The sequence below is a fragment of the Osmerus eperlanus genome, chromosome 19 (assembly GCF_963692335.1).
Source record: "Osmerus eperlanus chromosome 19, fOsmEpe2.1, whole genome shotgun sequence".
NCBI lineage: Eukaryota > Metazoa > Chordata > Actinopteri > Osmeriformes > Osmeridae > Osmerus > Osmerus eperlanus.
Genome location: NC_085036.1, coordinates 8814520 through 8828651, shown reverse-complemented (window position 1 = coordinate 8828651; position 14132 = coordinate 8814520). Strand labels below are relative to the sequence as shown.

At 53.6% G+C, this 14132-nt stretch overlaps 1 protein-coding gene across 1 annotated transcript in view; it reads right to left on the bottom strand.

Moving 5' to 3' along the window:
- Nucleotides 1-2732: 2732 nt before the first annotated feature.
- The window catches only part of uvrag (UV radiation resistance associated gene), a 73768-nt gene continuing 62368 nt past the window's right edge, over nt 2733-14132 (bottom strand). Inside the window, 2 exon segments of the mRNA XM_062485585.1 lie at nt 2733-4937; nt 11328-11419. Coding sequence (XP_062341569.1) covers nt 4127-4937; nt 11328-11419 — 903 coding nt within the window. The 3' untranslated portion in view covers nt 2733-4126.

Genomic DNA, 14132 nt, shown 5'->3' with positions numbered 1-14132 from the left:
CGTCAGCTGACTGGAAGTCGGGGGGCTGGAGGGGGGGGGGGGGGGGGGGAGATGCCCACACGGTTCCAGGCGGCCGAGGCGTCTTGTGGGCTGAGACGACTGCGGACGCGGCCCGGCCTGGACATGCTCACTCAGTCCACCGTCACGTGCTCCGGGTCAGGCCGTGGCCAGCAGAGTGTAGCATGCTGGGATATGCAGCGGCCAGGCCACTCCCAGACAGGGTACTGGAGCTGGTTGCTTGGCCTCCCTCGGCACTCGTAAACATATTCCCTCAATCCTTGTATTATGACTATAATCCTGCAATAAAGAATTATGGCCACGGTATGAGGTCTCTGCACACTAATGAATTAAAAACCACTCTGCTTTCTGCGTGTGTGTGTGTGTTGATTTAAACCACAGAGTTGAGCGGGCGCCAGGTATGGTTTCTGACACAAGCCTTTGACTCATCACTTCTGATGCCTCTTAAATGGACTGCTGATGGGCCGAGACTAATGGCACTACTCAATTCCCAACCATGCGCTACTCTCCCCCTGCGCTACCCTTCCATTGATCACCGCAGTGTACTGAGACAGTGATGTCATCTAGATGGAATGAAGCATTTAGTTCCAATCCCAAAATGGCTACCACTGGTTTTAACTAGGTGCGTTGTACTGGTATGGTACTGTAAGTGCAGAAATCGCCGGCAGATCATATATTAACCCATGCATAGACACACACACACACTTCCTGCTATAAAACAGAGAGGCAAGGGCCCTCACACACAGCCAGGGGCGCTTATTTGGCCGGTGTGTGTTTTGCGAGGTGCTGGTGATGAAGAGCAGAACAGCAGGCCTGACACCATGCCTGTTATGAATTCTCAAGATGTGCTCAGCTTCGACACGAAGATGGGTTAATACGGGCAGAGTTAATGAAGCCCATTTATTCTTAACCCAATCATTATTTTCACCTTACCTACCGCATCCAGAAAAACAGCTGCGGGTATCACTCACCTTAACCCCATTGGCTAAAACAGGCTTTCACAAGTTCCTATGGCAATGATGTCATTTCTCTGGGAGTCCTGCGATGGCGTGGAGGTGACCTTCCCAGCAGCCATTGGGGCTGCGTCTGTGTTCCGTCGCCAAGCTCTCAGACACCTGCGGGGGATTAGTGGTGAGTGGACATGCACACTGCACAGTGAGACAGGGAGCTTAGAGGATTGGGGACAAGAAACCTGCCGTCTGTGGATCTAAAAACAGGACAATCTAAGAGACAGATGGATTTAGCCTCTGCTGAAGTGCACAGGTTTCTCTCCTGCTTTCGTGAAACAGAGAATGAAAAGGTCTAACGTGATTTCATTACGTCTGATCGACGTATTTCTTCATGTGGGGATAACCCAGCAGTATACTACTTGCTCACAGCTAGAGAGACTGGAAGAGCAGTCGGTTTTAACCCAATTTGGACAGACCAGGGCTCCTTTTTAAACGGAGGTTATTAAGTTCTGGGGGGATTGGGTTATTTCCCAGTCCTGAGCAGTATTTCCTAACAAACTAATAACGTTATTTCATGGGCAATACCTGAGAAAACCCTACTGCATCTCACAGTAAGGTTTTAATTCAGATATCTGTATAGAGTCCATGGCTGCAAAAACACAAGGCGTGACATTTGGAATAGAGATATCTGTAAACCAGGACATACAATGAATACCGCCTGGAGAGGAAAAGTCATGGAAGACTCAATGGCAACAGTGACGGTGTTCATAGCTGAGGTTCACCTACCCATGAGGTTCCCCTGGCTCCAGGGCCAAAGCCTAGACAATACAGAAGATCCCTTTCTAAAGCCTTGAATCCACAAAGAGATGATGCCAATTAGACCCTGAATGGGACCTGAAAGTTTAAGGGTTAAGTCCCAGCCAAACAGCCTTTATCTAACCAAAGGCCTCAGGCCATAACACTTCCACATCTGCAAGCTGGTGCGGAACAACCTCTCAACTCTTCTCCTCCTCTCAGACTCTCTCTTCTTAACTCAGTTAGATATGAAAGGATCCACCTTCTACCACATCCCCCAAACCCTCCGATGGTGTTGTGAGAAACAGCAGCTAGAATGTGAACCGTTGCTAATGGTAAACGGCAGACCACCGTCGCTCATTTATTTTCGTCTTCAAAATACTTTTATGGCACCATTATGAAGGTATGTCAGCCATGAGCGGGACAGACAGCGTTTTGTTCAATGCACTGGTGAGGAGGGCTGGGAGGTACTGTTGCCAGCCAGACATTTAGGGAGTTTCTTCAGAAGCAGCTGCATCAAATAGCTCATGATGATGGCGTTGCCTAAAACCTTAATCAAATCTTCATTCCTTTTCCAGTTTCATTTTTTAAACATCTTTTCTTCAAAAGGGTGCTGCCTCAATTGACCTGCTCTAGATTCTGGCACCTGTTGTTTTCCACTTGCTGTGGCAGAATTGACCCGACAGTGAAACAAATGTGTTCTTTTTCAAATCCAGTGAATATTACTCATCCGAGTGTGTAGTTGTGTTCCAGGGGGGCAGACACAGCCAAGAGGACAGCTGGACAGGGCTAGACTTACAGGTGTATAGCCGCTGAAGTGCACAGCTTGTCTGAGACACAAAGGCAAGACTTTGACTCTGTCTGTCCATCCATCCATCTCTCACATATAATCACTTGATATCGTCATTCTGTTTACTCACTGTCCAACCAAGACACGTTCTGAAGCAACAAAGACAACCGGAGACAGGGCAAAGGGGGCTTTACAGCCATACCACTGGACTGCAAGTCTTTAATAATAAAACAGCCTCCATACAAAAGTATATATGTACAAGGTCACATACTGTAGCAGGTTATGGAAATGATCAACCAATGTTCCATCTTGCAGCTTAAATACGATACATTTCAACAGTCTTTAACCACAGTACTTGATCATAATAAAAAGAAATAAAAAAACTATCCCATGTTTTTTTGTTGTTTTTTTTTTGGGGGGGGGGGGTGGTCCATCTTTGTACGGCAGGCAATGCAAAGCAGTAGACTAAACCAGCTTTCAATGGTGAGATAATCTGTGGCTTTTGCAAGAAAGACAAATACCCAGGTGACAGATTTGAACATTGGGCAACGTCAATGAGTGATGTCCCACAATGGGGAAAGAGAGCAGGAGAGGGGGGGGGGGGGGTCACCTTCAAAACAAATTCACATAACTCAGTGAGAGACATTATAAATAACACACATAATTGCCAATGCACAGCAGTGCAAGAAAACAGCCATTTGGCAGAAAAATCTGAAGACAGACAAATCATGGACAGAGGATTCAAATAAAAGTATCACTGTACAGTTCAGGTCCCAGTGTGATATTTAAAGCGTATCGTACAGGTCGTTCTGTACTCTTTTGTGGACCACATTTGTGATCTATGGGACTTAACAGTGACAGTGTATTCAAAGGTCATAAAAGAGAATGCAGACATGTAAAAGGACGGAAAAACAATTGCACAGTATCCCTGGCATGTGCCATTAAGCTACCAACTTTATTCTCCTATTATCTCATCAGCCTGCAGAGATGCTCTACGGTTACAGTCTCACCCCTAGGAAGACAGACAGACCATGCCTTTCCACTGTGAGGGCCCGATGCTCCTGGGTGGAGTAGTAACAAAGCATCTGATTGGGCTATATCTGATCTTAGGTCCCGCCTCACTCTGAGGGTGTCGATTTACACAAGACTTAGGTCCAAGGTCATTGGCAGGATTGAACAGCTCGTTCCGCTGTGCAGGTCTACCACTATGCTTGAGCCCCTAGATGTGTGTAGGTAGCTAAACACACACATACGTACACACACACACACACACACACACACACACACACACACACACACACAGACACACAGTCAGTCAGTCACAGTAAACCGCCATGCAAAGAAGGTCCGGGATGCTCTTCAACCACACAAAACATTCGCTTTATTTCAATTTAATGGATGACTAGAGAAATGTTTCAGAGAAGTGCAAATTGGTCGTAATTCCACATCGAAGCTCCTATGTCGTATTTGTCTTCCGTCGACGTTCGAGAGACGAATCCCCACGCAGGACTCCTCCCCTTTCCTCTCGGTCCTCCCTGACCCGTGGGTTGGCCCCTCCCCTCGGTCCCCCGCCTCACTTCTCCGAGTTCTTGCGCGGCCGGCGGAAGCTGGACATGTTCTCGTTAAGTGCATAGATGCGTCTGGAGAACTCCTCGAAGCCGGCGGCGTCCAGCTCGCCCAGGACCTGCTCGTCACACTCCACCGCCACGGCGTGCTCCACGGGGATGCAGGGGTAGTCCTCCATCCGTGCCCCATCTCCCAGCCCCAGCCCCAGGCCCAACCCCAGCCCCAGGCCTGTGGCCTCCGTGCCCATGATCTCCTCAGCCTGCTCCACCGAGCAGCACATCTCGGGGGCTAGGCCTGCGGTCATGGACGGCCCCGCCGGGCCCTCCCCAGGCACCGCCAAACCGTTCATGGCCCCGTCGTGCTGCCGGTCGGTGACCTCCACCTCCTCACCGGTGCCGTCCACAGGAGTGGGCGACCCCGACCCGGAGGTGCTGGCAGTAGCAGGCTGCTCCTCCACCACCGACACCTCGACCTCTCCATCTCTAACTCCTCCCCCACCCCCCTCCCCCTCCATGGTGTTGGTCAGGTTGATGCAGGCATCCAGGGAGGTGGACATGTGCTTGGGGGAGGGCCCTGGAACCGCCAGGCCTCGTCCCCCTGCCGCCTCCTCCTCCGCCTGGGCCATGGCTGTGCTGTAGCTGGTCGGCGGCGAGGCCTTGTACTTGAGCTGGTCGGCCTCTGAGCTGGCCCTCTTCCTGAGGCCCCGGTCCGGGGAGCTGCTGTGGCTGGGGAAGCCCACCTCGGACACGGACGCCCCGGACACGCCGAGCTGGGCCTTGGGCGGAACCGGGATGGAGCTGGACACTTGGTGCCGGTCACTGTGAGGCGAAAGGGGGGGCGGGAAGAGGGAGAGACGGGAGAGAGAGAGAGAGAGAGAGAAAAATGGGTGTTGAGAGAAATGATGGATCCGCTCGTAAGTCTTTCACTTCCAACGAGGGTCCTGTGGAGAGGCGAGGGAGGGAGGAGCCCCCCCGGCCAGCTTGTCCGATCGGACACGGTTCAGCATCGATCTCCTCTCCCCTCTCTGATCTGCAACGGAGAGACGCAGCTGCCGGCTTCAGAAAACCCCACTCTGTCCTCCTCCTCCTCCTCCCCCCTTACATCCCAAAAACATTTGCGCAGCGAATGTGCGATCGGTGGGCCTCGCACACTGGGAAACTCGCAGCGGGTGTCCTCAGAAGTATGCGAGACATTCTTTGGTGGGATAACAGATAGCAGACTGCGGCCCGTGCTATCTGGCCCATTCACATCATAAATTCACAGAAACGAGAGGCTTGGCAGCTCACACTAACACACATACCTGGACTCACGTTAGCATGGGGCTGCTTCACCCCGAGCTTATCCTGGTCACTGCAGTATATGAAAAGCCATTTGTCGAGGGGGGTCAGAGGTGAAAGTGGAGGCGTTCCCTGAGCTCACCCAACCCCACCTGTGGCTACTTAAGGACTGGAGGATCATGGGTAAACGGACCTCCATTGTTAAAACGCGAGATGAGGTCCGTCGGACAGAGTCTGGATGGAGACCTACGCCAAGGGGGGGGCGGTCTTCAACACACACACACAAGGCATGTGATGGAGGGGCTTGGCACTCTACACATGCTAGCTTGTAATGGGGGGCAGAGGCCTGACTGGAGCCCTCCGCCCCCCTGCAGACACTTGAACCCGGGGCACTGAGACAGGGTTCACACAGGGGGCACGCGCCCCCCTGATGAGGTCACTGGCGTGGGAGATAAAAGCACGTGGACCCCCGCTTAGAAAGGCCCGGAAAAGAGAACCCTGATTAGAAATGCATGATGGCCTTAAGCAGTGAAATACCAGCTTCTATATATACACACACCACAGCACAGTTAGATCTTAAGCCCCAGACAGATATAGACAGGAGATGGGGGGGGGGGGGGGGGGGGGGGTTAATGTAAAGTCAATTAGGATAATCAGTTGATCTGGCATGTAGCGGGATGGTCTGTCATGTGCACAAAGGATCAGCTCGGAAAGTGCCAATACATTGACCTTCACTGTCAATACAGGGAATGGAAAACATGCTCGGTGTTGCAACCCCCTTGACCAGGGCTGCGGGAAAAAAAAACCTCAATGTTATGGTTTGCCATTAATGACATGTGAACCCTGAACAAAATGATTATGGTGCTGTTGAGGGTTGAGCTTACGGCCCAGAAACACTTACAAGAAGGATTCTGAATCCAAACGAAGAGACGCTCCCTGAACATGAATAATCATGTAAACGTTGGAAACCCTCCGGAAAAGGCCCCTTCAAACCATGAGGCAGGTTTGGAAAACGAAGCTGACTGGTTAAATCTTTCCATGCGTAATTTGTAACAGCTAATGATTAACTGGGGATTGTTGTTTCCTTGTAGTCGTGGCAGCGGCCAGCGCATATTGCAGGCCTTGCATTTCAGCGATATACAATTACACTCACCGCAAGCATATGGACCAATCCCCTTCTCCCATCTTCGCTGTGTGATGTCACTGTTGTCACGGGATAATAAGAAATGTCTCGTTGGGAGCACGTTTGTTTGCGACGTCAATCCTCCCCCCCGCCCCCACCCCCTCTAAACGGGCTCCTTTGAACAAGCGTTAAATCAAGTCTCATGATCAAGCGCGAGTGGTGATGGAACATCACAACGGGACATCTCCGAGCGCTGTCATAATATTTCCTGCATGTGACAAAAGTGTACACGCAGTGTGCTGGAGGGTGCATTCGTGGATCCCGCTCCACTCACCCCCTTGTGAGAGCAGGCGTGGATGGAGGGATGAGCTTGTGTACGGGGGGGGGGGGGGGGGGCGGCGGCCTCCAGGGCTGATGCCACAGCCTTTGGAGGCAGACACAGGGCATCCATCCTCAGAGGAGGACACCAGGAGGGGTGGCTGATTTACAGCCGGTGGGCCCCACCTCCTTCACCCTGGCCCTTTTAACTCGTCATTAACTTTTACTGGACCTCCGTTCCCACTGCAGACTTCCCCCGTCAATGATTTCACCACATAAAAGCTATCGGAGATCTCTCTGCCTAAACCATTAAGGGCCCCGGGACTTGGCAGGGGCCCCGGGGCTGTGAACGAGCCCCCCCCCCGTCCTCTCTCCCACTTCCAAACATGTTGGTTTTAGACGGTCTCGCTTCCCCTCCACGGTCCCCGTGTCAGCCCCGCATATTTCAACCGGAGCCAGGAATGTACTAAACCAAACATTTCCACTGTCTTATCCCCCTCGTACAGACTGGTCTCCAACCCAGAAGAGCCAGGCGGGCCCATGTCCAGGTCCCGCTAAGAAGCCATGGCTCGGGCCAAAACACACACTGGCAGATAAGACCCCTTCTTTGATGCTGAGGTACAGGAAAATCCCAGAGGACCCCGGCAAAGCCGAAGATTATAACAAACCACGTTATATTCATTTAGTGGCGGGGGAGGGGAAGAGAGGGGGGGGGGTCTGAAAGGGAAAATATTGTAATAAGACATGACTCCTTCTCAGTCTGGCCTTTTGAAGATAGGGAATAGGAGCGAGCTATCAAACTCTCCACCACCCAGCATGTGTAACACATTGAACAAGCTGATAGGATAAACACTCTAACTGGAGCCAATAGCGAGAAGGGTGCCAAGGCGTTTAACGTGACGGCCTCTTTGTTGAATCGACGGGATTGTTCGCCGTGTGTTTCCAGTGACGAGGCGAGGGACAAGGCTATGACAGGCCGTCACGATGAGGTCACGGGGCCTGGTTAGTGATGTCGGTGACACGTAGGGGGGGGTGCAGGGGTGTGTTGCTTTAGATGGGAACTCCCCTCCCCGCTCTACTCTGTTCTGCAGAGGAGTCCGAATTAATGTGGGAGAGCGTTCCAACAGATGTGGTCTGGGAGATCATCCATGCTTGGTCCGCAGGGACACACACACGCTCTCTCACACGCACGCACGCTTTCCTAATTCGAGATCTCACAGCCAAGGCGAATGTGTGTGTAGGAATGTTCAGACACATCCAAGCTTAATACTGTAGCTTAATCCAAACTAAGTACCGGAATTGAAATAGGATCCACCTCAAATTCGCACACAAGTTCAATAGCATGCAACCTAAGAATCAATCATTTCTTGAACTTGCTACCATGCCATTAAATGGACTGAGCTGCATATGTGATTACAGTGCTGAAAGTACAGTACACTGTCTTCTGTCACTGGCCATTGCTTGCGCGAGCACACACACACACACATCTGTGTGTTTGTGACGGAGGCAGGGTGATTGTGGCGTGTGTATCCTGCATGTCTGTGTGTGTTTGTGTGCGCACGTGTGTGGAGGGGGTGTAGATTCACGACTGTTATCTCTGTTATCTCACCGGGGGGGGGGGGGGGTGTATCAAAGGGTGGACAGGATCTTCAGAACCGCCGGGCGCAGCGTGACGCGGGTGAACGGTACAATGCCGTGTCGAAATCGCCCGGCCCCGGTCACACCCGCCCAGCATCCCCCGCCCCCACGGCCCCCGCGGCCCCAGCCCCGGAACAGGGCTAGGGGCCCTGTGAAACTCTGCCAGGGCCTCCGCGAATCTGGAGCCACTAATAGGGAGTGTGTGTGCGTGTGTGTGTGAAGTGTCTGTTTTGAACTCAGCAGGACTTTCTGTTGAACAAAGCGGAAGCCTCGACGCATCAGTCTCCTATTCTCCACGATCTCAGTCTTCTCCTCGCCCCTCCCGAGTCGAGACTCCCGCTTCCTTCTCGTGTGTGGTCGCCTTCGACATGCTATGGCGCTGGAATACCAAGGCTGCCTTCGTGAGACCCCGAGTCCAAGTCAAACACCCACTTCACTTTACAGCTCAGGTCCTTTCGAACACACACACACACACACACACACACAAGCAGCATCTCTCGCTCTTCCCATCCCGTCCATGTGAAGGGCTCCAGAAGGCCCACTGCTATGCGCTCTCGTGTCCCTCCGGTGGGAAGCCAGCAGATTGAATCCATGCTGCATTAGCTCTAGATGGAGTGAAGAAACATCTCCAGTACATGGCTGAGAATGGTTCCATTGGACATGCCCTGCATATTCCCCCACCCATATAGACGGGAGGGATGGAGGGATGGAGCGAGGGCTGGAGGGAGGGGTGAGAGGGATGAGGTAAGGAGGGAGGGTGAGAGGGCTGGAGGGAGGGAAGAGAGGGGAGCGGATCTCTCGCTCTCTCTCTCGCTCTCTCTCTCGCTCTCTCTCTCGCTCGCTCTCTCTCTCGCTCTCTCTCTCGCTCGCTCTCTCTCTCGCAGTTTACCGGTTAACTCCCCACAGCTGCCGAGCAGCATTTTTATGCATCCATATTTCAGAGGCTTGGCCCCTCTGACTGGAAATAGGAGCTGAACTGAGGCTTTTTCAAGCGAGGGGGGACTGGAAGTGATCCGAGGGGGGAGGAAGGCCAATAAATGAAGAGCAGAGTGAAATGAGTGTCTGTCCTCCCCAGGTCGACGGTGCCGCTCCTGAGTTCCTGTGTTCCCTGGGCAGGGTGGCGGAGGTGTTGGGGCGGGAGGACCCGAGTGGGTCACGTGATGAGGCCGGGAGTGACCGGCTGTGCGGGCGTAACCTTCTCACGAGGGCAGGGAGACGGGCTGTCTGAGCGGCCGGCTCGTTTCGAGATGATCAGAGATGATCAGAGCGTTTTGGGGTTCTGTGTGTGTGTGTGTGTGAGAGCGTATGTTGTGTGATTGTGAGCTGTGTGTTCCACACTCTTAACAGACGACATTACAGTAGCTGCCAGCTCTGGAAACCTCAACAAAACTGTGTTTAAGTGGATGTGTGTCCCCATGTATCTGTGTGTGTGTGTGTGTGTGGGTACGTGTGCACATGTGGTGGGACCTCTCTCCTCCTCCCGCCCTGCCGCACGAGGAAGCCAGGGTTTCACGGTCCTCGGCGCTGTGACGGAGAGTCCACAGAGCGGCCCTTGTTCTGTCCCCTGGGGCCGCGCTGTCCACCGTGCGGAGCCAGGGCAGCGCTCCACTTCCACCTCCGCTCCTCCTCTACCCTCCACACACACAAACACACACACGAACGTACACTCACACACACACACACAGCCCTGGCCCCTGGTCCAGGCTGCCCCAGCTTTCATCTCCCGTCTTAGGGCCCTTCCACTTGCCATTAGGAGGATATGAGGGGTATATTCAATTGCTTGGCATCTCTCCTTTCAAAACAGAAGATTATTCAATTAACAGCGTCATTCCCATTTTCCCCTTTGCTGACCCGCCCCCAAGGGGAAACTGGGAGATCAAAGATGTGCTTTCTGAGGCAGTGAGCTGAAGTCTGAGGCTAGCACACCCAGGGTGACTCCCAGACTCTCTGAGGGGTTACCTATGGGCCAGAGGCAGGGCAGGGAGGAGGGGGGGACCAGAGGCTGGGCAGGGAGGAGGGGGGGACCAGAGGCTGGGCAGGGAGGAGGGGGGGACCAGAGGCTGGGCAGGGAGGAGGGGGGGACCAGAGGCTGGGGAGGGAGGAGGGGGGGACCAGAGGCTGGGCAGGGAGGAGGGGGGGACCAGAGGCTGGGGAGGGAGGAGGGGGGGACCAGAGGCTGGGCAGGGAGGAGGGGGGGACCAGAGGCTGGGGAGGGAGGAGGGGGGGACCAGAGGCTGGGGAGGGAGGAGGGGGGGACCAGAGGCTGGGCAGGGAGGAGGGGGGGACCAGAGGCTGGGGAGGGAGGAGGGGGGGACCAGAGGCTGGGGAGGGAGGAGGGGGGGACCAGAGGCTGGGGAGGGAGGAGGGGGGGACCAGAGGCTGGGCAGGGAGGAGGGGGGGACCAGAGGCTGGGGAGGGAGGAGGGGGGGACCAGAGGCTGGGGAGGGAGGAGGGGGGGACCAGAGGCTGGGCAGGGAGGAGGGGGGGACCAGAGGCTGGGGAGGGGGGTGCAAAGGAATGGCATTGGGAGGGAAAAGCCTCCCTCCAGCCTCTAGCCTCTAGCCTCCCCTGAACAGGTATTTTTTAGGCTGCACCTCAACGTCTGCTGCACATTTGCGTCATGTTGCCAGTACCTAAACAAACACAGGAAGAGCTTCAACAACTGGACGATTTGGGGGTTTCCTTCCTACCTCATGATCCTCCCCCCAGCCCCCCCTTTCCCCTGAAATTTCAAGAGGCCCCAAAGAAAAGCTCCACGAAGCCTCTTCACCGTGGCAACCTAAGGAAACTAAAACGGTACAGCGGAAGCCCGCAGGACGCAAACATCCGGACGGAGTTCCGATCATGCTCACCATCTGACGAGGAGGCCGTGTTCCAGAAAGTTCTTGAGGTTGGGCAGAGTCTGGCGCAGGTCTGGTGTGGACAGGCCGTGCTGATACCTCAGCTGCAACAGACAGAGAGACAAGAAGAATCACCTTTAACATCCACGCTAGAACATTCCCTCGGGCTCCACCCATCTACTCGGAGAGGGAGAAAATCCTCCAAGCAGGAGGATAGTCATTCTTTAAATTCAGCAAACAATTTTTACTTTCCCTCTAGGACTATATACTTTACCCTGCTGAAAAGAGCCACCTTTCCTGCATCCCTCCCTTTCTCTCCTTTACAGACAAACGAACTAACAGGTGGTTTATGTGTAAAGATGTGTGGATTAAGGGTGGGGTGGGAGGGCAGAGCTGGGCGACCAGAACAACGCCGGACATCTGGACGAGATCCGTCTCTCCTCCTCTCTGTCTCTCCTCCCCTCGGTCTCTCCCTCTCTCAACGACCCCCAGTTCCTCGCTGGCCTTCTGCTGTTCCCGGCCCAGGTCCCGCCCTCCTACAGGACTGTACGTTTACAATCATAATCATAGCCAATCAGTGACTCACAGGCAGAAAAGTGTGTCGGAAACACAGACGACCAAAACTGTTTTTTTGTTAGTTTTTTTTATCTTCGATCGTCTCCCCCCGCAGTCCAGGAGGGGAATGGCGGCCGGCGGCCGTCTTCGGAGAGTTTATTTAAGTTCCCTCTCTGGACAGCAGCCGGGCGTCACACAGCACGTCCAGGGTGTCTCTCCCAGACAGGCCCGCGCATCACTTACACTCCCCACACCGTCCAACATCTGCCTCCTCTCCGCTCCGCACGAGGCGACACCCATACTTCTTTACACCCCCTCCGCCCACCCCACCATCCCTCTCTCCCTCTATCAGCGTAGTCTGGTCAGCGAGCGATGAGGAACATGTGATGCTAATTAGGCTGGACACAGTACCACAGTGCTTAGGCTGAAGCACTCCCACAAGCCCGCGCACATCTCCTCCTCTCATGACAGCGAGATAGCGCTTCTCACGCCCCGGCCCTGTGAAGACGTTAGCGAGGAGTATGACAGGGCGATATCACGGGGATTAATGACAACAGAGTCAGAAGGCCACGGGTCACATTTCCCAGTTTGTGTTTATAGATTGAGGGGGAAAAAAAAGAAGAAAAGATTGATTTTCTAGGATCAGCGGGCATCTGGTGTTGAGATGCCGGGGTTGTGATATCCTGTCAGACTGGGATACAGTGTGCAGCCGTTGTTGTAAAGCCTGACTAATGGCGTAAGGGGTTGGCATAAGCATTACCACACGGGTCCCTACTGCCCCTGCCAGGGTAAGAGAGCGCACACACACACACTCTTTCTTCCTGGTGTTGAAACAGCTCCAACCTCACTAGAACAACAGACAGATCCCTTCAGGGCTCTGGGTAAACCTCTGGGTTAGACCCCGACGGTGAAGACATGTCCTCAGGACATGCGGCACCAGAAGAAACAGGGTTTCAAAAGACGAGCCAAGATCAATATCCCTCCTTTATAGAACCCAAGAGAACAGTTATGGAGGACGGGCGGGCTTGAAAGCGCCGGAGCCGCAGACGAAAACGGAAATAAAACATCTGTGGGCCTCGATGAGATACGAGTGTAGAATAAATCTCACTTCCCAGTGAAAGTCAACTTTATTTGCCAGTCATATTCCAGTATTTGGTCCTGTAAGCGTGCCAAGTTGTACGGCTTAACCGAACACCCTTTTAATCCTCCACGTGAACGAATAAGGTCGACCTCTTAACAGTGGTGATCTCATCGCTCACGTGATCCATACAAGTGTACAGGAGATGGATGGATGAGTGTGAGTCTGTGTTTGTGTGTATGAGATCTCTTACTCTATCTACCCCCTGAGCTCGAGTGCGTGTTGAGTCCACGCCAAGTGAGCAGCACACGGTATAGAAACCGGATAGGGGCGAAGACAAGACGATGCAGCAGATGACATCACTGGATGGAGTCCCCCCCCTGTCCATTGTTGGGAGCGATTGTAAAGAGGGATACAGAGAAGAGGTTGTACCTGAGAGGCACGCGTGTGAACGCTGAAGAAGGATATCAACACACCTGGGCTCGGGAGGATGTACCGTAACACGGCAGGATCAACACACAAACGAACAAAGACAACAAGGTGACAGGTCTTTTCCTACTGTATATCACTTCTCTCTGTCTCCGACCCCTTTACACAAACAGGACAGCCAGGGCGCCCACAACCCTTGAGCTGAGAGCGAGGCCGGCTGCAGTGTTTTCACCAGGTCTAGGAGGCTGGCTGGCTGGCGTTTTTTTTTAAACAATAGCAGGTCCAGGACTAGTTGACAAGCATCGTCAATACTGGCACTGGCCTGGCTGGTGTGATCTGAATTGTGCCAGTCTGCACCATGTGCTTGTGTGTGTGTGTGTGTGTGTGTGTGCTTGTGTGTGTGCTTGTGTGTGTGTGTGAGAGCTCTGCTCTTGGCCCCGGACCTGGGAAGGATTATATCCTGGTCCTTCACTGCAGTGTAAGCAAACACTCGCCTTTTCCCCCCTCCCTCCCCTCTTGTGTAAGGGCGACCGATAGAAAAACATCAAGACGGCCGACCACATGAAAAAGGGCCTTGGGAAAACAGAGGAGGGAAACCTGTGAAGGAGAGAAATGTGCGAGGCAGCTTCGCCTGACATCAAGTTCGATGTCACTTCCAATTAGAGGCAACACCGGGGCCTTGAGCATGAGGGAGAAACAAACAGCTCAGTGGGAGATTCTGGCTCCCCCATCCAGGGAGTTGTTTAGGTACGTGT